We start from the raw sequence: 24,061 nt of genomic DNA, 5'->3' as shown, positions 1-24,061 counted from the left end.
TAACTAACCACTGTGTTAGCTTTTCTGGTGTTACCCTCATTAAATATTGTCTTTATTACTATTATTTTTACAATTATCAGGCGAAATCGCGCGGAACATCTCCTGATACTAAGCGGACGAGGCCGAGTTGGCTAAAATCAGGGGATGTTCCGCAAGATTGAGCAGGCAAATTGTTCTATTATTCAACACATTCATAACAAAGCAAAGTTTAATTGCAGAATCGCTGGCGACGTTCTCTATTTTGCCATTTTTTCTCCCCGACACACGAAAATACGTATATCGCAGGATATCTGTTGACTACAGACGACAAATATTCAGTGCGCTTCTAGTTGAGTTTCAAGCATATCTCACATTGCCAAAAAAGTTCACGTCACAAGTTGTGTTAGTTCAAGAGCGTTACCAAAACAAGGTTTGAAACCATCTTGTGGTTCCACAAACGGAAATTACACGAGGGTGTTGTGTTTGGAATACAGAAACAAATTTCTAACCACAAATTAAATCTCTTATCAAAAATATAGCCACACAAAAGGCTCTAATATGGCACAAGAGCAGATTATTAAACGTATTACAAGTAATGTGATCAAGGTCACACAAGGTCACCGTACAGAGATTTTTCGCTGTCAGTCACGAGAGCATTGAAATGGCTTCCTAACCAACTAACTTCTAATTTCTCTTCAGCTGACAACCTTCTGTTTTTATTCTTAAGGCTCTGACTAACAGATGGCCTAGTTAAATTAAGTCTTTGTTTAAGCTAAGGGACAACGTAAAGAATCTCAGAGGAATAAATAAATTAGTTTTGCCTAAGATTAAAACCACATGGCATGGATTGAAATCCACAGTGTATACTGCTTCCAAAGCTTGGAACTCTCTCTCAGACGAGCTTAGGTCAATGACAAAGATCAAATTATTCAGACAAAAATTGCGAAAAATTTCATCTTTCGGATAACCCTTTCACTTAATTACATATGTACATATTATTTGTTTCTTTCTCGCTGTTTCTCGGCACATTAGCATGTATTTTGCTAGAGGCCTAAACGCCTCAATCAGATCTGAGGGTAAATAACGTTTCATCATGAACTAAAATTTAAGAACATTACCCAGGCTGAGAGTCAGTTAAGAACATTTTTATTTTGACGAAATGTTTTTACTGATGAAAATATAAATACGGATAAAATAATGCAGGTAAAAATTCAGTCTATATTGTCCAATGTTATTGAAATACTATAACAGATTAACAAGAACATCTTAAGAACCTTTCAGGCTCAACTTGCCAACAATAATAAGGACGTTCAGCCTCAGCCTAAAAATTAGACGTTCTTATAAAATAAAAATAAAAATAATAATAAATAATAATACTAATAAAAAAAAAACACACACACACACGAGTGTACCAGGTTTGTTTCACACGAAGCAAGGCGCACTTTATTTTGAAAAGAACGACACTAGCCTGAAACATCGAGAGTTAGGCCTGTTTCAAACGTCGCGCTACTGCCGTGCCGAACTAAATTCTTAAACACGGCAGTAGCACGACATTTGAAACCATTTAATTAGTTCGGCACGACTATTTAGCAGGGCAGTAGCACGGCAGGCCCTGTCGTGCCACACGGCAGTAGCGCGACTTGGTTTCAAACGGCGTGCTATTGCCGAACCGAACTAAATTCATAAATTATTTTGATGTGTTTTGGGTTAATTTGCTCGTTCTACGCATTTCTATATTTTAGAATTTGGCGCGACTGAATTAAATTCGACAGACGAATTTTTCATCAGAGCGTGTACAATCCCATGTCATTATGTACTGGGAGCTCCTTACAAAAGGTTTCAAACTGTTTCCGGTTTGAACAGTATACACTTGAAAGAACTTTCGTTCCCAAATTAATAATCATAAATTTTTTGTAATATTAATGATATCTGAAGATATTTGTTGCTTCCATCGCGCAAATTCAATGGAATTGTTATCAAATTCACGTTGCAATTAATAAAGAGCCTAAAAAGACATGAAAGAGCTAAACTAAACATTAAAACTATTTTGAGATTTTCGCTAAAATGTAAATCAATACTGATGATGGCGTCGATAAATTTAAATTACAAGTCAAAGCTCATATGCATTACGAGACAAAAAGGTTTTCAAAAGTGATTTAAAAAACAACGTCTAACGTCTCATATCTAAAAATGTGCTAAATTTGCGACTTAAAACAAAGTTAAAAAGCCATTTATCATATTTTAAGATGACCCTGAATCGATGAAGGTGACAGACTGTACGTAGAAGACAAAATTTTATAATCATCTAACCACCAAAACATGATACTCTCAGTTATTCAGACAAATTGCTGTTTTAATTGTGACCCAAAATACTCTTTTCAAATCACCACCAGGAAATTACGTTTTAACGTGCGTGATGAACTCTTTCTAAACAAATATTGAGATTCAGAAAGAAGACACGAAATATCGCAAACTTGAGGTGTTCAATCTATCATTGGAAACAACCGGTCATGTACGAGGCACTCAAAGGGCTTTAGGTTTGAACAGCGCATTTATCATGATTTCAATTTTTGCCTTGCGATTAGTATCTGTTCAATTTTTCTCGTGCCTTTGACAAAGGGATTGTCCCAGTAATCCAGCATTAAGTGAATTCACTTAACCGTGAAAATACACTAAAGTGAATCTGCAAGCTGTGCGCTAATATCGACCGAGAGACGACGAACATGACGCATAAAAGCTTAATGGTAACGTTCGTTTTTGTCAGGACGCTAAGTTTAAATGGTATGATCGAAAATAGACGAGCTCGGACGAGCGCCAGGCTGTCGCTTTCGCGGTCGAAAGTTTATCACAGTCACTGACCAACAGTGTGAAATTTCCCAACGCGAAATTAGCGTCGCAGAGCGAATATTTCAACATGTAGTCACAATGAGGCCTGTAGCATGGTAAATATTAATTTGACGGAGCACACAGACAAGGGTGAATTCTCAAAGACGAAAGGAATTTTCAAACAGAAGACCTCAGATGTAAAATATCGAACATGACACATTCCGAAAGCTCCAGTATTTCTTTAGAAGCACCGCACGTATTGCTGTGTTGCGAATGAAAACATGAACACGAGCGAAAGGTAAGGGGGACAGGGCTGAATTAAAACAAAACGTACTGGCTGTAAATCGTGTACAAATAAAAACCACTTGTCGTGAACATCGGATGATTGTGTTGTTCAAACCAATTTAATTTAGCTGTTGTTCTACGCAGGAAGCGTCTCAACGCAAGAGCAAACAAGGCAGATTCCCCGAAATAAACATGACAAATGGTGTTGGTCTATGCATATCGGTTGAGCATAGAGACCCTTCACTTTTGGAATTGAACACGCTGAGTTTTTACTAACAATTAAACAGTGTATCGAATCAATAGCCAAGCAAACATGACTACCTTGTTTCATTCAGAAGGAAACATTCAGACATGCTATGGGGTTAACACGTTTTGATTCTGTTGACAAAACCAACCATCGTGATTTCTAACATGAAACCTATTGAGCAGTACATTAATGTGGTATTGTTGGCAAATGCAATATTAAATTTGAGAGTTTTTTTCCAAATCCGAAATCGGAAACCATTGGAAGTAAAAGAATTCCAACACCCAAAATGACAATGGATATGATAGATTCACGCATGGTAGCAAAGTCACACGAAGTCGCCGCGAAGACAACTTCGCGCTCACTCGACTTACCTTCGCTACTCGAGTGCGATATATCTGAGTGTCGCTTTTTCTTAGGATCCCGCTCGTCGGAACGTTTAAGGTTTGAATGAGGCGCCCACCCTTCAGCTGGACTCACTCCTTCGGCCAACAGCAAACGAACTCGCCATCGGGAGCTTCCATGAGGCTTGACAAGCACCTCCACAAGTTGACCCTTCTTGAGTGAAATCTCCTCGTCGTTCGCTGCCTTGTAATTCTCCGTCACCGACCAAACGTTGTCGTTAAATTCCAGCACCTTTGAAGAGAAGGAGACTAGTTTAATCGGCGAGGTAGAATAAATAACCCAAGGCGCTTTACCAGCTTTCGGTTCCAGCATGGTTATGCTAATGTAAGATCTAACTTTGTGTACAAGGGGCAGAGTGTAATAACATGTTCCACTTCAATGCACTGGTATGGGAAAAACGTTCGATTTTATCACGAGATCCTATTGCGCTGAGACGTACCCTAAGCACTGCTGAATATAAAAAAGAAGTCGACACTTCTGCAACTGGAATTAATCCTTATCTCCCGCTGCAATCCCTTCTTCCGACTTAAACCCGTAAACAGGTTGGTAACTTGTGAACAGAAACGCTCGCGAACTTGACTTTTGCTTTACGTTTCTGTCGTTTGTTAAGAATCGCTTATAAATATTCGCACATGGCTGCAAGCAACACGAGACGGACGGAAGCAAGAAAGTTTAGTCAATACTGCCACGTTACAACAGCTTTTATAGCAAGTACAGCTTTGAGAAGATTAATGCGTGATTTGTTGTTACAATGTACAATTTCACTATCCCTGGGGTTGCATACCCGAAGATTTGATGCCCAAAGATAAATTTGTCGAAGGTCGGCCAGGTTTTATACGGACACGATACGAATCTTTAAAAAAGTTATTAACCTAATCAGCCCTATAAAGTAATTCCTAGGCTTAACTCAGGGAAACAGATTAAAATAGCAGTTTGGAAGTGAAAATTTCGGGAATGAAAACGTATTTTTAGACATAACAATCGCAAAATACAGACAAACAAAATTTCAAGCAGACAGCAGATTCCAGACATCTGTAGCTCCCTGAACAAACCTTATAAACAATCCTCTCTTTTCTTACAGACGTATAAAAAACTTCCCAATAGTTTAACAACATTTTTGTATCAGACTTGATCCGCATTGCGCCAGAATTTTTGTCTGTAGTCAGAGCTATTTATGGTTGCCAACGGATGCCACGGTACTTGTGCAAACGGATGCTGTCATATTTATTTTGTAAACTAAATGCAGCGCGCAGCGCCAAATAGTTATCATGTGATTTCAACAACAAAAATGTTTGTTTGAAATCGTCGCCCAAAAGGGTACAACTTTGAAGAAGAAGCAAAGAGTAGAGACCGAATTATTGAAATTTGACTGAAAGCTGTGATGTTGACAATGGCCGAGAGGTATAATTTTAAACGGAAATTTAATGAACATCGTCGACAAATAAATAAAACTGACGTGAACAGTTTCTGAAGACGTCCAACAATTCTCCTACCAAATGTCGGCAAAAATTAAACGATAGAGTGACATAGGAGAAATAATTTCATCCACTTCCACTTAGGAAAGAAGAAATCTTACTGCCACGTTGTTCCTGCTGTACATAAGTCTGACGTCAAAACGATACAAATTGAACGCATTAAGTATCAAACTAGGAACAAAAAGAACAAAATCGGACCACTTAAAACCCACAGTGAATGCCTTTGGCTTCTTCGGATAAATATCGTAACGAAGTTAACCAGAGCATGTAATGAATGGTCCTGTTGGATTTTACTATAATGTTTAAATCTCATTTCAATGCGTGTTCGAGAGGTTTAGTGTCTTGAGCAAACGCGCAGAAGACACGCGAATATTAGATAAAAAAAAGGGACGTGAACGTGATTCACTTGGGACATGAATGCGATTATCTCGTGGCATAACGAAACCTTAGTACCCGATTAAAATGGTCACCTAAGGGAACAAAGTTTGTAAATATTCTAGTTTTGTTGGCAGATAAAAAACATTTCACAACAAAATCAATCTTCTATATGCGGCCCCACTACCCCAAGATTTGAGTAACGATTTTCGGTGAAAATGTTTTGAAAGCAAACGTCGATATTGCGACACCGGAATCGTCGAACGCTAACAAAACGACCACAACGACATGTCGGAAAAGATTTCTCCCACTGTTTTGAAACGAAAGACAAACAGAGAGGGCACAAGAGAAAGAAGAAGCGTTACCTTCGGGTCGAAATTCAACATCTGTCTTTCTAGGATGAGGGGCGATGCGGTGAACCGCTTATTCAGGTGTCTAGCATGTGGACTCTCCATTTTTGTGAAGAACCGATTCAAGATGGCGACCGGAACATCAGCAAAACACGACACTGATAACTGGAATATTTGACCGCCGCAAAAAATAAATCTCTCATGGCCTGTGTCGTCATCACGACGACTTGATGGTCACGTATGGCTGTTGTAGCTTCAATTGAAGTCTGCGTTTTCGCGTTGGTTTTAGCGAACTTTACTCTAATTGCACATAATAAACAAGCTAGGAAGGAACCAGGTTGTGTTAAGGCAGACCACTTAACAGTTATGATCCTCTTCTCATTCGCCCAAGCGTGATTCTTTAACGTTATTGGTGGAGAAATGAGCTCCAAGCGTGACCAGTCACGTCCTAGCCGTTGTATCATGAAATCAAGATAATGATCTGGGCGGAACAACACACCGCTTTTGTTAATTAAGCGTTTAAGGGGCTTTACGAGTAAACGGCTTACTCTGCTGCGCTTAAATACAGCTAAGCACTCGGAGATAGTTTAAATCCTATTTTCAAAGCAGTGCGAGGGTCATGGACGGTTTCACGATTTAATTGAAAACATGCTCTGCTGTTGTGTAAGAAGGTGAAGGTCGAAATTCAACTTCCTTTCTGATCCGCCATCACCTCCATTTCTGTCTCTATAAACCCCATCACTCTAAAAGCATGAGAGCAACCTTCTCTTTTAACAAAATAACTCTTTTAACAAACGCAAGGCAACTAGTCAGGACAAGCGATATTTAAAACGGGCTAATAATAGATAGGATTCACCCTTCCAACTAAGTCAAACCTTGGAAAACTTAATTAGATTCTACCTGATAAGTTTCTGGGAGACATCACTCAAATGAAACTTCTGAGCGGTACTTTCCTGTGGTGCTGTTTATTATGCTGTACAAGGTGGTTCTGAGTTTTGAGTCTGTAGATGAAATCCTAAAGTGTGACCATTCAAATGAGAGCTACTGAGCAGTACTTTCCTGTGGTGCTGTTTATTATGCTGTACAAGGTGGTTCTAAATTTTGAGTCTGTAGATGAAATCCTAAAGTGTAACCATTCAAATGAAAGCCACTGAGCAGTACTTTCCTGTGGTGCTGTTTATTATGCTGTACAAGGTGGTTCTAATTTTTAAGTCTGTGGACGAAATCCTAAAGTGTGACCATTCAAATGAAAGCCACTGAGCAGTACTTTCCTGTGGTGCTGTTTATTATGCTGTACACGGTGTTTCTAACTTTTGAGTCTGTGGATGAAATCCTAAAGTGTGACCATTCAAATGAAAGCTACTGAGTAGTACTTTCCTGTGATGCTGTATATTCTGCTGTACAAGGTGGTTCTAATTTTTAAGTCTGTGGACGAAATCCTTAAGTGTGACCAGTCAATGAAAAATGTCGAGTAGTTCCCGCCTGTGGCGATGTTTATTATGCTGTGCAAGGTGGTTTTGAAATTTAACTTTGGTGAAGTCCGAAGTTTGTTAGTCAATGGACAATACTTATGGTGAACACGGTGATTCTAACGTTTGGGCTTGTGGTTGAATTGACTAATGGTCGATTCCAGTTCTTAGAAGTTGAAGAATCCATCATCACCCACTTTGGAAGCGAGAGATTACGACATATAACTAACCGTTCTAAAGGAACCTGGATGAAAGAAATGTTTTAACAAACTTTAGTTCTCCGAAATCGAAAATGACAATGATGGACTGTTGACAAACTAAAAGTAATTCAAGTTCGTTATTTGATTTCCGTATTTACGTAAAAAGGTCATGTGACACCTGACGAAAACGGAAAAATATGACCATCCAGGAAGTGTTTAATCTTCTAAGAATGACAACTCCCTCTATTAAATTTCCTCGAAAATCACGTCAGATCATTATGCTGACATTAGTACACGTAGGAGCATTTGGTCTTTCCAAAACTGACAGATTTGCAGACCTTTGAAGTCCCCCAAGTCTCACGATTCTGCCGTGACACTCACGGTTTTCAGTTCAGTCTCACGGTCTCACGACGAGACACAAAAATTTCACGATAAACAGAGTAGATTATAGATTATAGAGTTTCCTTCTTAATCTACAACTTCATTTTTGGCTTGCTTAGGTGACTTTCTTGTGCCAATTCCGCGCAAATCAATCCATAGTTAGTAAACAACCAATCTCGTACCCAGAGTCTTCAGGCTTTTTGGTCAGCGGGGTAACGCCGGGAAGACTCTGGGGACATAAAATTTTATTACCGCAAGATTTCTGCGGTAAAACGATGGAAACCGTTAAGGAACAGCCAATCAAAAAAATTGAATTTTTTCGATGTCCCCAGAGTCTTCCCGGCGTTGCCCCACTGACCAAAAAGCCTGAAGACTCTGGGTACGAGATTGGTAAACAACCCAAAGTTCATCCGTCTGTTTGCTGGAAACACTGTCCATGACCATATATGGAAGACACGTACCAAATTAGGTTTTCATTACCAGTCTCTCGCATTTTGGTCACTCACACAATGGCGGAAATTGCACTTTCTTTTGATTAGCACCTGTGTTTACTTGGTTTTGCCTGCTGGTTAATAATCAATTTCCAGATTTTTTTTACCCCAGTCTCCAAATTTTCGGTGTTTTGAGGTTGAGAGGTCTGGATTTGACCAGTAGCCACGGTGGTAAATAGCTTGAAATTATCAGAACTCGCAAGAGCATAGAACCGACGAAGCGCAAGAAAACGAGCAACCGCTGCGGAGCGCGGGAAAAGTGCAATTGGTGTCAAGCGCGGGAAAACTTGGAGCCGGAAAACTTGGCGCGGAAAAAAACGGCAATAAGAGCCAAGCCCGGGAAAACGTGTAACTGGTGCCAAGGACGAGAAACATGCAACCAACTGAAAACGAGGGAAAACAACTGGTTTTCGTTGTGCTGACTTGCTTATTTATCGAAGACATATCTTTTACCTAATCCCGGCCTCCACCATTCAACTTCTGTCGCCGTTTTATCGGGTATAAACTTCGGTTTACAAGCTGCATAGACGTTAAATGGCAAGCATTAAGAGGCATTACATTTACCTTTCCTTCTGGGAAGTTGTCAAAGTCACCAGAGAAGCTGTCATCTTCAATAACACCACTCTCCCTGCAATCAAAGATCAATTTACCACTTCGTTTCGTCTCAAACAGAGGCAAAATAAATCACAGAAATGGCCTGTTACAATTAGAGCAATTAGAGTGTCGAAAGTAATTTTGCGTTTGCTTTGGTTTTGCTTTACTACGCTCTGTGATTGGTTGGCAAAACTCGCGCCAATTTCTCAACCAATTAGAAGGCAAAACCAAAACACTAGGTTTTCGCGCGCTTGGCGCTGGTTACATGTACTCCTTCGTGCTGTGATTGGCTCATTGTAATGTTTTCGTTTGTTGTGATTGGTCAAAGGACTTCCCTTGGTTTTAGATTGACGACACTCAATTGAAAGCCACTGTATTTATCAAAGCGAGATCATCAGTGGAATTCTTACCTGTCAGCGGCTTTCTCTTCACGACTCTTCATCGAGGCTGTTGTAGTTACTGAACTTGTAGAACTTGTCAAAGATGCGGCTGCAAAATGATGTTAATACACGTCACAAAACCTCACAATGTAATATACATTATTATATCTCTCAGTTCTTTTACTAGTACGCGCAGTGTGATTGGTCAATTTAGCGGGCCGTATTTCACTGTACGGCCCGCTAAATTTGAAAGTTGTTCCTTTCCCGCGCGCCCGAACAACTTCAGAGGTATAATATATATCTTACTAACCTCGTTTTGTCGGTTCGTACTGTAAGTTACGGATCCTCGTTTTGTCCCGTTGATTTATGACCCAAGCGCGAAACTCAGTGGGAAAAAACTCGATCCGTAATTTACAGTACGGACCTCGAGTTCGGTTAGTAAGAAGCATATATCTACCAAACTTTCTAGCTATTGTAGACAGAAGCTCAATAAGACGTTGTACTACAATTGCCAATCTATTAGTTCATACAGATTACAAGCACTCCCTTGTTTTTCTTGGGGAGAGTAGGGTGACAACCACGTGTGAGAAAATTGCTTCCCTCTGTGTGTCGCGTGTCCTCACGAAAGGAAGTCTCGCGCGCGCCCACGCGTGGTTCACTCGCTTTACTGTTGCTAAGAAAAGGAAGTGACTGCTGGTAGTCTAAGTTCATATAGTAATATCAATCTTTGAAAGTAGAGTGGAGTTACGTGCACATACTTCTTTCTCTGAGGGTACCAAACTGGAATTGCTGGATCACTTCTCTTAATTCCTTGACCCAAAGATGTTTTGTTTCCAGAGATCTTGCCTGTAGAAGAGAACGAGTTGAAAAAGGTCAATGAAAAAGAATATGAAGAAAAAATTAGATCATAATTCGTTTAAGTCCCAAGATAACAGAGTGTGAGGATTGCCAGGTGTGCCAAACTACCGAAACTGCAAAAAATCAACTAGGGTCAATTTCGTTAAATCTTCATCGTAGTCGATAAGGATTTAACCTGATCACCTTGCGTGTGCTCAGAAGGGTGTTGAAGCGCCGCCAAAGGCCAAATGTTGTTTTTCAACCCTTTTCCGTATGACTAAGGCTTTTATCTCGTTTGATCCGGATTCTGATATAACAATACACGGAATGACATCTACCTACGAGATTTCGGTGCAGTTGGGATACTAACAAAGTCAAGTGATGGTGGATGTGGCAGAAACAAATTTCTGAAACAAATTCCATTTATTCTAATACGACCACGCCCTAACATCCAAGTCATGTTTGTAATGTCTCAGCTGGAGCGCATGTATTCACTTGCACATCCGCAGTGCACCTACACCGCAGGCCTCACCTTGATAACGCGTTTGTCCTCGGACTGTGGAGGTTTCCCAGTCCAAACTGCGAATTTACACGAGTCCTCAGCAATGTGTTCTGTGACTCCCAACTCGGGCGTCTACAGGGAAAAGGAAAAGCTAAATGAGAAAGGGATTTCTTTGACAAAATAAAATTTACAACAAGCTTCATCACCGCGGTGTTTTCGACAATAATCGGTAAAAGAAATCTTGTCCAGGGTTGGGAAAATACCAAGAGCACAAAAAAAATGCAATAAAAGAACTAAATATTCACTGTTATGAATTCTGACTGTCCGGCATTTACAAAACGTTGGCTAACGCCAGATATTTTTATCACAGGCGTCTGTTGATATGCCTTTTTTTTTTTAGCCAGTTTCACTTGACGTTGCCTTGGATTCAGTAACGGATTCAAAAAAGGTAACGTGACGGGAATTTTTGTTGACCGCGCCCACGATCCGTAACGTTTCAATTTGCAATGAATGAATTTCAACTTGCAGCAGCCTTAATTTGCCATATTGAAACTTTTCCTGTAATTACAATTTGCCCTATACTAAACACCAGAGAAAAAGTTTTTGCTGAGGGCATGAAAGGAGACAGCAATTTGAATTCATTCATCGCGAGTTGCGACGCTACAGATCTAGTAAGTCAACAAAATTGTCATCACACGATCAGTTTCTTGCAACGGACTAAAAAGAAGCCATTTCAACAGACGTCTGGAATCAATTGTAGCTTCTTTTATAAATAAAACGTGACCAACAAAACAAAAATGTTAATATTTAACGCACGATTTTTTTTAACACGAAGGAGAAGTGACTTGGAAATACATTTCACTATAAAAAATTGCGAAAAAACATTACTTAAAATCATTTTAAGACTTGATATTGACGTCAAGCCAACGTCGAAAAGTCGTCGTTTTTGAGCCATTTTCAAATCTTAAAATGATTTTAAGTAATGCTTTTTCGCAATTTTTTATAGTCAAATGTATTTTTTGTTGCTATATATTCTAAAGGCTTTTAATAACCTCTTCACAAATGACGAAGTTGCGAGCCACATCGAAGCAAGTATTACAATTTCAATCTTTAATACGGTACTAATTCAATACTATGCAATACTAATTCCTCGATGGGGTTCGCACTACACAGTCTGACCTTGAGGTCAAATGCTCGGTGTGTTAACTGCATACTCGCAGCAAGCGAAGAGTAAGGTTGTTTACCTTAATTTTGTTCTTGAACAAATACTTGATTTTGCCGTCCGGATCCTTTGTCTCCTTGCTGAAAAGTAATGCTTGCTCAAACAGAAAAATGTGGCGTTCCTTTCCTTTTCTTCTTAGCTGCTTTGGGTCAAACACGGTAAAGGAGTCCTGAAAGGAAGCAAAATCCTTTTAACTGGAGTTTTGAACGTTTGCTTCTCGCAATTTCATAAAGGAAGGCCGGTGGAGGGTACAGAATACGGCATCACATAAACCAAGAATGAAACACGTGTAGGATGCTGATACTTGCCAACTGCGACAGGAAACGCTCGGCGCACAACATGAGAACGTGTTTACATCACAATTCGTGACAAGAAGTTTATTTCAAGAGTCGAAAAGCCAGTGACAGGAAACTTGAGGTTGCAAAAACGTCTGCCCACATCACAATCCGCCCTCACATCACCAATTCGTGTCGGGACGTTTCTTTTGGTCCTGTACGACCATACTATCCCAACAAATCGAGATTCAGAGTTCTTTTTCCGCTTTGGCCTTGCGTGCACACTAAAGCGACGTTTTCGACCACTAAAACATTTTATTTATTTATTTTTTTTTTTGAAAAACGCTCCTCGTAGTAGACAAGACCCCACCACAGTAATCCAGATTAAGAAAAAAGATGCGTTTTCAAATTGATCAGGATTAGTGTGAAGGAGGCCTTATATCTGCAACACCCAAAAGAAAATCCGTCTTCAACACCTCACTTCACTCCAATTGTCATGTAGTTCATATTAAAGTTGGCGGCTGAAACTTCAGACTATGCACGACCTCTCCTTATGGCAGAGTTTCTAAGCGGTAAAAAGGCAATGATGTTGAAGTAACTGTTGCCAACAAAATCAATACGTGACAGGAAGTTAACGCCCTTCCAGTGTTGATGCGTGACACGGAAGTCTTTGTTTGCGAGTGCGTGACTTAGTTACGTGCAGGTTCTGAAAGGTACCCCGTATGTTGAAATTGAACAATATTTTGAGTCTTCTGTAATTAAAAAATCGGGGGAAATTTGTTGCATTTGTAAGTATGGGTAAAGAAATATTTTCGAAACAAGAGTGCTTAAGTACCTGTAAAATAACTTTTCCAAGGGAATCGATGTTCTCCTAAAAAGAAGAAAATAAAAATATTTTAACAAAAAGGAAGTGTTGAAAGCCAAGAAACTCTATTGGTTCTCTGTCGTTAGTGCATTCTACACGTTGACTTCAATCCACCATACGGAAAAAGATGGCCGTTGTACATTTAACCACAATACCTTGCGAAACTAACACAGCCAGTAGGCACACACAAAGCCACATTTTTGGTGAAATTCGTCCCTGTACTAACAACATTGTGTATGCTAGGTTTGAAGCTTTTCTGCGCGTTTTTACGCTAAGAATTATCGGTAAATGTTTCCAGTCACCATCTTTTTCTAGCCGGTGGATTGTTACTCTCGAGTTTCTTTCCAGTTTAGAAATACAAAACATCTACTGTGTTCCTCACTTTTAGACAATAACTGTTGAGACTTACATCATATCCGTGCAGCATATTCACGTACATGGCATCATTCGCTCGCCGTGGAACGCTCAGCATCACATCCAACCCAGCCTGGAAGAGTAAGAAAATACAACACTGCACGTCAGCTTCGCTGTGAGAGCTAATTAATTTACTCTAATCATTGCTGTAAAATATGGCGCCCTGGCGTGTCAATGTCAATGAGCTTCCATGAAGTTAAGTACTGTACAGAGTGTTATTCAAAAGCAATTTGAACCGAAGGCATTTACAACTGCAGCTCTTTCACTCTCAGAATTAATTTCAAGTTAAATAACAAGTTTGGAAACTCAAATAAACGCTAGTGCTCCCTACTTCCTGTGGTGCTATTTGTTTAGAGCATTTTCTAAAATTAGTGTTTCAGTTCAAAACAACGAAACGAAAATTAAAACAATATGAGTACACGTAGCTGATATTACAACTTGTAACTTGAGTTGTGTGAGCGGTGCTCTTAGTGAATCTTAGTGAATCTTGGTAAATGTGGACGACCGAGTTGAATGTCATTCCAAAGGTAAACAATTTCATTTCATTCAAAACAACGAATGAATTAGCAAACAATTTGTTCATTGCGGTCAATGTTTCAAATTAACTGCATGATACTCAAGCCAGCGAAACAGATTTATTTTATTGGCCCATTTTACGAGTGTTTAACCGTATTCTTGAGTTTTCTATGAGCAAGAGGAACAAACATGATAGCTAAGGACAAAATAAGGGCATAATCGTGCCGTGCAATTCAAAAGTCAACACAAGTCATCTTGAATCTGCATACCTGTAAACTATTTTTGGACCCTTCTTCACAGCATGTCAAGAGATCCTGCAAGTGGAGACAAAGATTCATTAATCGATTCTTCCCTATTCTCTGTACAAAAGGGCAGCTTGATATCTTAGCACGGAAGAGGTGTTCATCACTACTACGCTACAGCTTAGAGCAAATGTTTAACTACGATGATCTGAACTATGAAGTTCTCACTAACTTGAAAGATAACGAACGATTCATTCAATGGTTCGGAATCGGTCAAACGACTTAAAGCGAACAACAACACTTACACATTCAATTGCCCATATTTCCCTAACACCGCTTAATCTCGTGTAAGATAACATTCTCAAGATCAAGAAAGATGGACAACAACAAGCGACAGCCGTCTAGGAAAGATTCTTAGACGAAGCCCGACTTAGAACTGATTCAAACGGATTTTCATGAAGGTAGTCGCTTCAGAGAGCGTTCGTTCAGAAAATAGCTGCGCACGTAAACAGCGATTATTGTGATATCACACTCCAGATATACTGTACGCCAGACACTAAAGAATCTGAAGCGAAGAAAAAACTAACAAGGGTGTTTTAAAATAGCAAGGATATTGAACTAAGTGAAAGAAAACATCAAGGCGTGCAAAGGCGCGTTCTGGTCTCACCTTCAGAAGAAGCTGGTATTTTGTAATTCTTTGCACAGGCTTGATGAGATAGGCAGATATGGAAAGTCCATGGCCATAACTAGCTTGAAGATCCTACAGAGTAACAAGCAACACGTATGATATTGACAAATGTTGCACGATCAGTTGGCCAAGAATGGATACACGACTGAGTAGCCCAAAATAAACACTGTCCATCTTAAGATATGACTTACACAATGGTGATATTTGCATGAGAAAAGGAAAGAGCGTATCAGAATAAATTGCGCACTCACCGCAAAGAAATTGCCACCGTGCTCTATGAGCAGCGAGTTTGAAAATGGTTTGTTCTTGCAGTATGCCACGTACATACCAACAAACGATTCACCCTGAAAAAGAACAACAGATGTTGTTTTAAATCACTCTTTCATTAACACTTTCAATCCGAGCCTGCAACTTCCGTGGGTCATAATTTTAAGTCTGTGGATGAAATCTTAAAGTGTGACCATTCAAATGAAAAATACTGAGCAGTACTTTCATGTGGTGCTGCTTATCATGCTGTACAAAGTGGTCTGTGGATGAATCCTAAAGTGTGACCATTCAAATGAAAGCTACTAAGCAGTACTTTCATGTGGTGCTCTTTATTATGCTGTACAAGGTGGTTCTAACTTTTGAGTCTGTGGATGAAATCCTAAAGTGTGACCATTCAAATGAAAGCTACTAAGCCGTACTTTCCTGTGGTGCTGTTTATTACGCTGTACAAGGTGGTTCTAACTTTAACGTCTGTGGACGAAATCCTAAAGTGTGACCATTCAAATGAAAGCTACTGAGAGAGCAAAAACCAAATAAATAATGCTCGGTGTCAAAGATTATATATTGCAATTAAATTCACCGGAATATACCGAACAATAGGCACTTGAACCTGCCAAATCAAATATTCTAAAAGTCGACAATGGAACTATCTAGAACATAAATTTAATTGTACACGGGCGAAGGCAACCCCATCCTCTGTAAAGACCAGTCCCTCTAATCTCTTACTATCTTTTGAATCGATTGCCATCTAGGCTTCGATTATTTTTTAAGTGATGTGATCAGAGAGTAACTCTCCAATATATAAAGACCTATAAAGTAAGTGATCCATGAAATTCTTACTGAGCGTCAGCCCTAGTAAGGAAATGGTAGACTACACGAGACAAAGAAGAAGTCTCGTTGAACCTCTGGACTTGATCGTACGTTGTCTACCGACTGAGCAAAAAGGCCAGACGGGAGCAAGTCGTGTGCGATTATGGTGGTGTTTGTAGCAATGTGAATGTGAAGAGGACACAAATGATGTCATCAGAGAATTAATGACATCATTAGTGCGAGCGGCACAACATTCCTTTGTATGTTAAGAGTGGATTACTTTATCTAGCAGATAAATATATCCGTTTATACAAGATTTAACTACAGGATAAAGTTTTTCGCGTGGCCATCCAAACGCGGGCATCTACAAGGGAGGAAGGATTGACTGCTTGGGGGGTAAAGAGAATACGCTGAGGAGCAGCCGTGTAAAGAGGGTGTCAAACGTACCCATTCTTGAAACGTTTCTCCAACGTCTTCCGGATTAGTTTCGTATTTTTCCAAAGCTTGTAAGAAAGTGCTGCAAAACAAGCAATTCCACAAAGTCAAATAATTACATAAACCACAAAAGACCGAAAGAGACACAAAATACTACAGGTAATCTAATATTCGTAAGCGGGGCAAACTAAAGAATTAAAATGCAAGCACATAGACTTTTGAGCCACTTTCCAATTCCCGCTATCCACTTCCAAACTGTGGTGTGGAACTGGCTGATTCGAAGACTGTTTTCAGCTAACAAAGGCGTGAAACAGTTAAATAACGCCGGATAAAGTAACGACAAGCTAGACTTGATAAGCTTCTATGGAATGCAACAATCTCGGAGGAATTCTGGTGGAAAATGCTCTCCTCACACTCCTCTTCCCCGCCCTACACCCCCTCAATATCAAGACAGCCAATTAGATTGATCATGCACACATTTTACAAAGGCACTGACTTGAAAAAAAATTTCCAACACTCGAGTCCAAGCTTGAAGTACGGAAAATTGGAAAAGTGAAGCACTGTCAATACATACTCGTTATGGAAGTTGTAAATGTCTTCAATATTGCCGAAAATAATGCTTTCTTTTCCTGCGAGACCCGCGGGGACGTCTTGGTTATTCAACATCGCGCTCACGTAGTCCTGCAGTGGAAAAAATTGAAAACAAAAACCAAATGGTGAACAAGCGCAGATTAACACCAGTGGCAGGGGAAGGTTCTTGCGTCTGTCGCAAAAACAAATCCACAGAACCAGTCTCGTCACTTTGTCGTAAAGCGTGGGAAAAGTAAAATGCAGCAAATCACCATTGACCAATCACAGCAACGGTTCCATACGCATTAACCAATCAGAACTCAAACAAATTGTGTCACCGGCGAAATGCGCGGGAAAAGTCGCAATCAAAAGTGAATCACAACAGCCGCGCTTGCTACAATGAGCCAATGAAAAAACAGAAAAAAAATGCAACTGGTACCAGGCGCGGGAAAGTTCACGAGGGCCAAGTTACCACTAGTCACGAGGCACTTCTGTTGTCTCTGGAATTCTTTGCAAGATGGATAACAGAAATAGCTTACAAATTAACACAACTAGAGAATATGCTTACCTCTATAACACATTTTAAATCGGCGACATATGTTCTTTCTGTTTGCAGTAGCTCGTTCATGATAAATCTGGCATAAGAGAAACGCACTCTTAGCAGGTATTTATAAATCATTGTAAAACAAATTTTGGAGTCACTCGATAAAAAAGAAACGGAAACCAATGAATACTTTGCTTGGAGCTCTTAAGAACTGATTACTCAAACAAGCTGTGAGTCTATCTATAGCCCAGTAGGAACAATAAGTACAAGTTTATTTATAAGTACAATGTTTATTTATTTTATTGCCATTTTTTCACATTTTCCGTTTACTTCGGAGTTAAATCCGTCTGGTAACGGCTTACAGGAAACGGCGTTTTTACATTCGGGATTGAGTTCGTTTGGATAGATCTGTTTACCAAATTATACAGAGACAGACGTAACCACAAAGAACAACACGTTACAAGTGCACGTATCGACACGAGGAACTAATGAAGCACAGCTCTCTTAATTTTAAAGACAAATTGTTTGGTAGGATGTGGGCAATCACGAAAGGATTAAGTAATTTTTCTCCTATTTTTTTGTATTTATCTATCAATTTTTTTCATCTGCTAATTATTTTTCCTTGAGGGTATGTAAATACCAGGATAAATAAATGAAAACCTAAATCAAATTTCATCAAGATTAAAAGAAACATTGACAGTTTTTGGCTTTATGGGTGTAAGAGTCATTAACAGATTGAAAAGTAAAGAAGTGTTAATTTAAGGAAAGATCTGCCCTCTGTTATCACCTCATAAAATATCACACTAATATCCATAAAATGGGACAATAAAACATGAACACCAATATCATTTTCCAACATATTTTTGACGCTGTCGCAATATATAAACAATTGTTAGAAACCACCAAACGGATTAAGGCGGCCGGAAACAGATTTTTCCTGTAATTGTTATGTCATCCATTGTCCAAAACTGTTCATTACAAAACAAAGAAACAGTAAAACATTTTTTTTTTTTACAAAGGTAGCTTTTATACATTCTTCGTTCCATGCATTGCTTGCCAAAAATAAGCCAATGCCACATTTCCGGCTTTTGTGTTATCGTGGTCTAAAACATGTCCACTGCATTACCATAGTCTAGAAACGGCACAAGACGAGATTTACAAAGATTAAAATCATTTTGTTTTGTTTTATGCATTTCTCGCCCAAAATGCAAAATATGACACTTTGCTGTTTTGATTTCAGACACGACATTTTTCCGAATGTCCCCCACAGTCTCATCCTAGAATTCCTTTATTCTTTGCATTTCTCGTCAGAAAGCCAACCTCCACCTTAGTCCTAGAATTAAAAGTAAAATGATCAACGATAACTTTGCTTTTCAGTTCTTAGCGTTTTTCGCCCAAACCTGTCAATTGTCAAATTTTGTAACCAAAGCCCTGTTTGACACCAAGCACCACCCCCTTCCCTCCCCTCCCATGGCAAATCATTTTGTAGACTTACTCCTTTCTCTTGGCTGAGCGCCTTTTCTCTTCGGTCATCTCATGGATACCGCTGTCCTTTGAAGTCTCCCTGAGCGCGAACGCTTGCTGCTGTTGTTGACCTTGAGTATGCAGTGACTGCAGGCTCGGCCATTCCACCTCATCCTGTGAATCAATACAAAGTAATGACGAGAACAAAGTCAACGAACTGTAGCTCAAATTATTCCTTTCTTCATCCGAGCTGAAACTGTCTTCGAAAAAATCATCATCATCCGCCATTGCTCGCGGGATCGTAAAGCGCCTCAACTAAATCGTAAACCGCTTGGTTTTAACGCATCTGAAAGGCAGCAGGCGAACCACACACGGCAATTATCATCGTGGACGATTTGTCGTCAAATTTTTTAACGCGTTAATCCACATTTTGGCGAGACAACGAAGCACGTTTACTTCTCCTGGTACAAGTTCTACTTTGCCAATGTACTCAATCTGTTTTGCGATCCAGGCACTCCTTTCTGTACAAACACGGCTCTGGGCAATTAAATCGCGATTCTCACACGGTTATTAGCTGCCACATTTCCAATGAATGGTCCGTGAGAGACAGTCTCAAGTTTCCTCGCTTTTCAAACACCCCCGGCCCAATCTGTCGCTTTGAGAAACAAAGAATCAAATTTCCAATGTCAAAATCCTGCGATTCGATTCGACGTGAATACTTGGCGATCCCGACAACCAAAAGCGCTCCCAAATCCCACGAATACAATATTAAGCTCCAGTCGGGAAGCTTTCAAGCAAAGCTGCTTATTTCTAAAAGCGTTTTAGTTTTGTACGCGACGAACACCAGCAATGAGCCGTCAAAGCAATGGCAACCGTCGGTCTCGCATCCAAACACGAGCGATTATGAGCACAAAAGAGGAAGAAAGTTCGGATATTAATTAGTAATGGAATGACCGGTGGCCCTTCAGATTTGCGTATTCAACCGCGAGCGGGAAGCTTTGCAAGACCAAATACAAAGACAGGAAGAGATCCACACAAGGCCGGCGTAATAAAACAATTTCACCTGCGTTGGCGCAGTTAGCCATTCAGCGAGCGCTGCGGTAGATAGAATAACCCCTGAATAATCACAAAGCACTGATTTTAGCAAAGCAAATAGTCACATCGAAATAATATCACTTCTAGCACTCCGGTAACGTCACGTTATTTTGAATGTTTTTAAATTTTAAATCCAATTTTCCTCTTTCGTCGTCTGGTATTTGTATGTAAAACAAGACTGTGGTCGGTGCGCCATCGCCATGTAACTTCTAAAACACAGCTTTTCGTAAAGTAAATAAAAACATTTAAATAATATCGCGATTTAGTGTTCTGGCTTAGAAAGACGAGTTCATTCATTTGGAAGATCGCAGGAACTCTCTCGCAAGGAATGTCCCGGAAAAAATTGTTCGCGCATCTTCCATTTTCGTATTACTTTTTTAACAAAAAAATTACAAGTTTTCGTCTAGCTTTCTTTGTCTGGCTTTTACAATTAAAACAAGATTGCGGTCGCCATGTACGAACTCCAACTCGGGCAAAAACAAACGAAAGGCTAAGAAAGTCATCTACACAGATTCTAGCGTCCCGGTAAAATTCCGTCGCTCTACAGATGAAACTTCTTCAGGTAATTTTCACTTCCCATTTCGCCTAAGGGCAGTAGAACTAGAAGAGCATTAAGTCATTCATGGAACAAAGAATTTTCAAGAGGAAACGAGAAACATGTCAATATCATTGCCATTATTCAAAATTCGCCCCAGCCGCAGATGTACCTTATCCAACATTGTTTTAAAATGCAATTTTAATTCTCGCCTTTGTTGAAAAATTCATTGTTTTCTAAAGCGTTTGTGAATTAACACTGTATGTATCTTTTACAGCTAATGGTTTACATGTAATCCTTGTTAACAGCTACTTCTATACATTTGGAACAATATCAAGTGACGCGAGCCGCGAAAATACGCCGAAAAAAAAAAAAAAAGATCGCGAGCTACCATTCGCGTACTTTCTTATATTTTTTGTTCTACGATACGAGATTAGCTCTGGCAATTTCCAGAAATTCCGCAGATAATTAAAAAAGATTTAAATGGGCGATGCCGCAATAAATTGTGAGTGTTGCTGGCGGGAGGTGCTTGTGTTTGGTGAAAAAATTTCGACCGCACAATCCGTGAGACTGACAGCATATCAACTAAGGCAAAATCGATAAAATCGCACTGTCAATCTTCCAAAATAAAAAAAGTAATAGCATTTCTGTGTAAATGAGACAGTTTTAATAACAATTGACCACAAGTTATTGGCAAATGCGAATTAAATTTGCATCTTGAAACGACTTCAGAGATAAATAAATGTAATATGAAGTGAAGTGGTTCTTGTGGTGCGAGTCTGGATGAAAATCATTCAGATTGAGCAGCAAGTACTTTCCTGTGGTGATGCTTATTGTGTTGTACAAGGTGGGTCCACATTTTGAGTCTGTGGATGAAATCCTAAAGTGTGACCATTCAAATGAAAGCTACTGAGCAGTACTTTCCTGTGGTGCTGTTTATTATGCAGTACAAGGTGGTTCTACCTTTTGAATCTGTGGATGAAATCCTTAAGCGTGACCATTCAAATGAAAGCTACTGAGCAGTACTTTCCTGTGGTGCGTTTACTATGCTGTACAAGGTGGGTCCACAAATTGAGTCTGTGCACAAAATCCTAAAGTGTGATCATTCAAATAAAAGCTTTTGAGTGGTAAGACCTTTGCTGCTGGAGCTGTTTACCCCGGTGTTTAATGCGGATGAAATTGTGTAGTGTAACCATTCAAATTAGTATTTCCCTGTGGTACTAGGTAATTACAACTCTGTACAAGATGGTTCCATCTTTTGAGTTTGTGAATCGAAGCAACAAACCCCTTATTACAAAAAAAACAAATCATCTTCTCAAATCGATTCCTCTAAATATTCTTTTGCATGAAATTCCACAAAGAAACACGCGGAGCTTAGTAACCGTGCCTTGCTTTTCACGATCCCAGAGGAGGTACATCAAGCGTTACCACATACACTTGAAACCAAGGTGAATTACATACCTCGTTCTCAGATGCGGTGTATCCAAGCTTGTTTTCGAGTTTAGTGCGGTATTTGTGCATTCGCCGCGCAAAATCCTTGTACCTCTTTTCCACGGCTTTGGCCCACGCTCTGATACCGTCACCATGGTAACATGAGTTGGCGATAAGCGTCTCTGCTTGGTGTAACATCGACTTCACTCTCTCACGGATTTGCTGTGAATAAAGACAGGATTGAGGAGTTACACAGCCTGTGAATAGAACGCGTCTACGAGCCGGGAGTGATGAGAGGTGGCTGAAATCACAATTAAAAGGATGAACACAAAAACTCTCCAAGGGAAAACAACGAACGAAAAAACAATGAAAACCTTGAATGAATGAACAGTTACAGATGTTCTGTTCAACCTCCTTTACGGGCGTCTACCTTATACCCGCACGTCCGCTAAATGGACAACTAGTTGTTGTACCGTGTAACTAGTTACACGGTTAAGAGCAATTTTATGTTACAAACCAGGTTGTTTAAAAACTGGTTGAACAGTTTTGGCCAAAGTTAAGCAGAATCGCCGTGACAGCGCCCCTTTAGGTATTGTTTCTTAACAAAAGCCTATTACTGGACAAACAACAGACTATTTTTCAGGAACAATACTTAGGAAACATCTTAACTTTGTAGGGCTTCGTCAATCTGGCCCCTATTCACGGGTAAATTACATACAAATTCTTTTTTCTAACTCCCGTGAGTACATATTTGACCGTGGCTCCAGTAAAGCCGCCGTTACACGTTGAAACTTTTAGCTGAAACTTGTGTGCAACGGCGAACGAGACCAGTTTCACGAAGTGGTGTTACACGGTGAAACTCTTGTTTTTTTCACCACTGCGACCGTTGCGAGCCGTTACAGAAGTAGAAAGCGGTTCTACTTTTCGTGAAACTTGTCTCGCAACGGAAGTTCGAAAAAGTTTCACGAAACCGACTATGTTACACGGTGCAACGCCTGCTGAAACTTGTTTCGCAGCGCCGTTGCACATAAGTTTTAGCTAAAAGTTTCAACAGGAAATTCGATTGTAGAGGCAACGACAACTAGCATTTTCTATCAAAATTATAGAGGACCGTGACCGTTCTGGGGAAGTTTATAATTACCGGATTTGTGTGAATGAATAACAAGTTTGGACAGGAAATTACGGCCATTGTAGAGAAGTGGCCGTGAGAAGACTTTCGACTGCACAGTCGAAATTCTTGATTTGGTGAGAAACAACGAAAAAATGAACACGCGTTGACACTGAGACAAAATGTACACCAAAAAAATACTGTGGTTCCAGTTCTTTAACAAGTAATAGAGTAAGTAAGTAATTTATTTAATGTCAATAACACGGGGAGTGCTTGCACAGTCTCCCGAACCAGAGGCTCATGATAAAGTGCTTGACAACAATCCAGATCGAATTAGAATTTGGAAATGGTGGTTTTTGAGACGAGGGGAAAACTTGAGTACCCGGAGAAAAACCTCTTGGAGCAAGGACGAGAACCAACAACAAACTCAACCCACATATGACGCCGAGTCCGGGAATCGAACCCGGGCCACATTGTTGGGAGGCAAGTGTTCTCACCACTGCGCCATCCCTGCACCTCCTAATGATTCGATTATTCTTCTAGAGACCCTGTGAGGCATAGGTTACAGACCATAAAGATTACTTCTTATTTGTAATATTCGCAGTGTGGCATCTTAGGTTACCACCACATAAACTTTATCCGTTAATACACGGCTCTGTTGGGTGGGACAGGAGTTATAAACAACTTTAGGAAACAAGAGAAATGCACCCAGCCCGAAAGCGTTGACCGAAACCACAGTATTTTCTTAGCACTATTCCACAGTTGCCAAAAGACAAAATGACTACAC

The 24,061-nt window shown here is 39.9% G+C and overlaps 1 protein-coding gene across 14 annotated transcripts in view; it reads right to left on the bottom strand.

The window, feature by feature from the left end:
* LOC146455082 (kalirin-like) overlaps positions 1-24,061 on the bottom strand; it is a 139,428-nt gene that overhangs the window by 30,389 nt on the left and 84,978 nt on the right. For all 14 annotated transcript variants that reach the window (XM_085094656.1, XM_085094658.1, XM_085094654.1 and 11 more), the window contains 16 exons: positions 22,197-22,388; positions 19,137-19,279; positions 17,666-17,732; positions 17,102-17,208; positions 16,540-16,609; positions 15,267-15,359; positions 14,995-15,087; positions 14,355-14,399; positions 13,565-13,642; positions 13,126-13,161; positions 12,038-12,184; positions 10,824-10,925; positions 10,213-10,300; positions 9,485-9,563; positions 9,045-9,108; positions 3,709-3,970 (listed from right to left, as the gene is read on the bottom strand). In XM_085094656.1, the coding sequence (XP_084950782.1) occupies positions 3,709-3,970; positions 9,045-9,108; positions 9,485-9,563; positions 10,213-10,300; positions 10,824-10,925; positions 12,038-12,184; positions 13,126-13,161; positions 13,565-13,642; positions 14,355-14,399; positions 14,995-15,087; positions 15,267-15,359; positions 16,540-16,609; positions 17,102-17,208; positions 17,666-17,732; positions 19,137-19,279; positions 22,197-22,388 (1,666 nt within the window). The remainder of the gene's footprint in view (positions 1-3,708; positions 3,971-9,044; positions 9,109-9,484; positions 9,564-10,212; positions 10,301-10,823; positions 10,926-12,037; positions 12,185-13,125; positions 13,162-13,564; positions 13,643-14,354; positions 14,400-14,994; positions 15,088-15,266; positions 15,360-16,539; positions 16,610-17,101; positions 17,209-17,665; positions 17,733-19,136; positions 19,280-22,196; positions 22,389-24,061) is intronic.

Source organism: Pavona decussata, unplaced genomic scaffold, assembly GCF_977016875.1.
Source record: "Pavona decussata unplaced genomic scaffold, jaPavDecu1.1 SCAFFOLD_286, whole genome shotgun sequence".
Classification (NCBI taxonomy): domain Eukaryota; kingdom Metazoa; phylum Cnidaria; class Anthozoa; order Scleractinia; family Agariciidae; genus Pavona; species Pavona decussata.
This window is presented reverse-complemented; position numbering and strand designations above follow the sequence as displayed.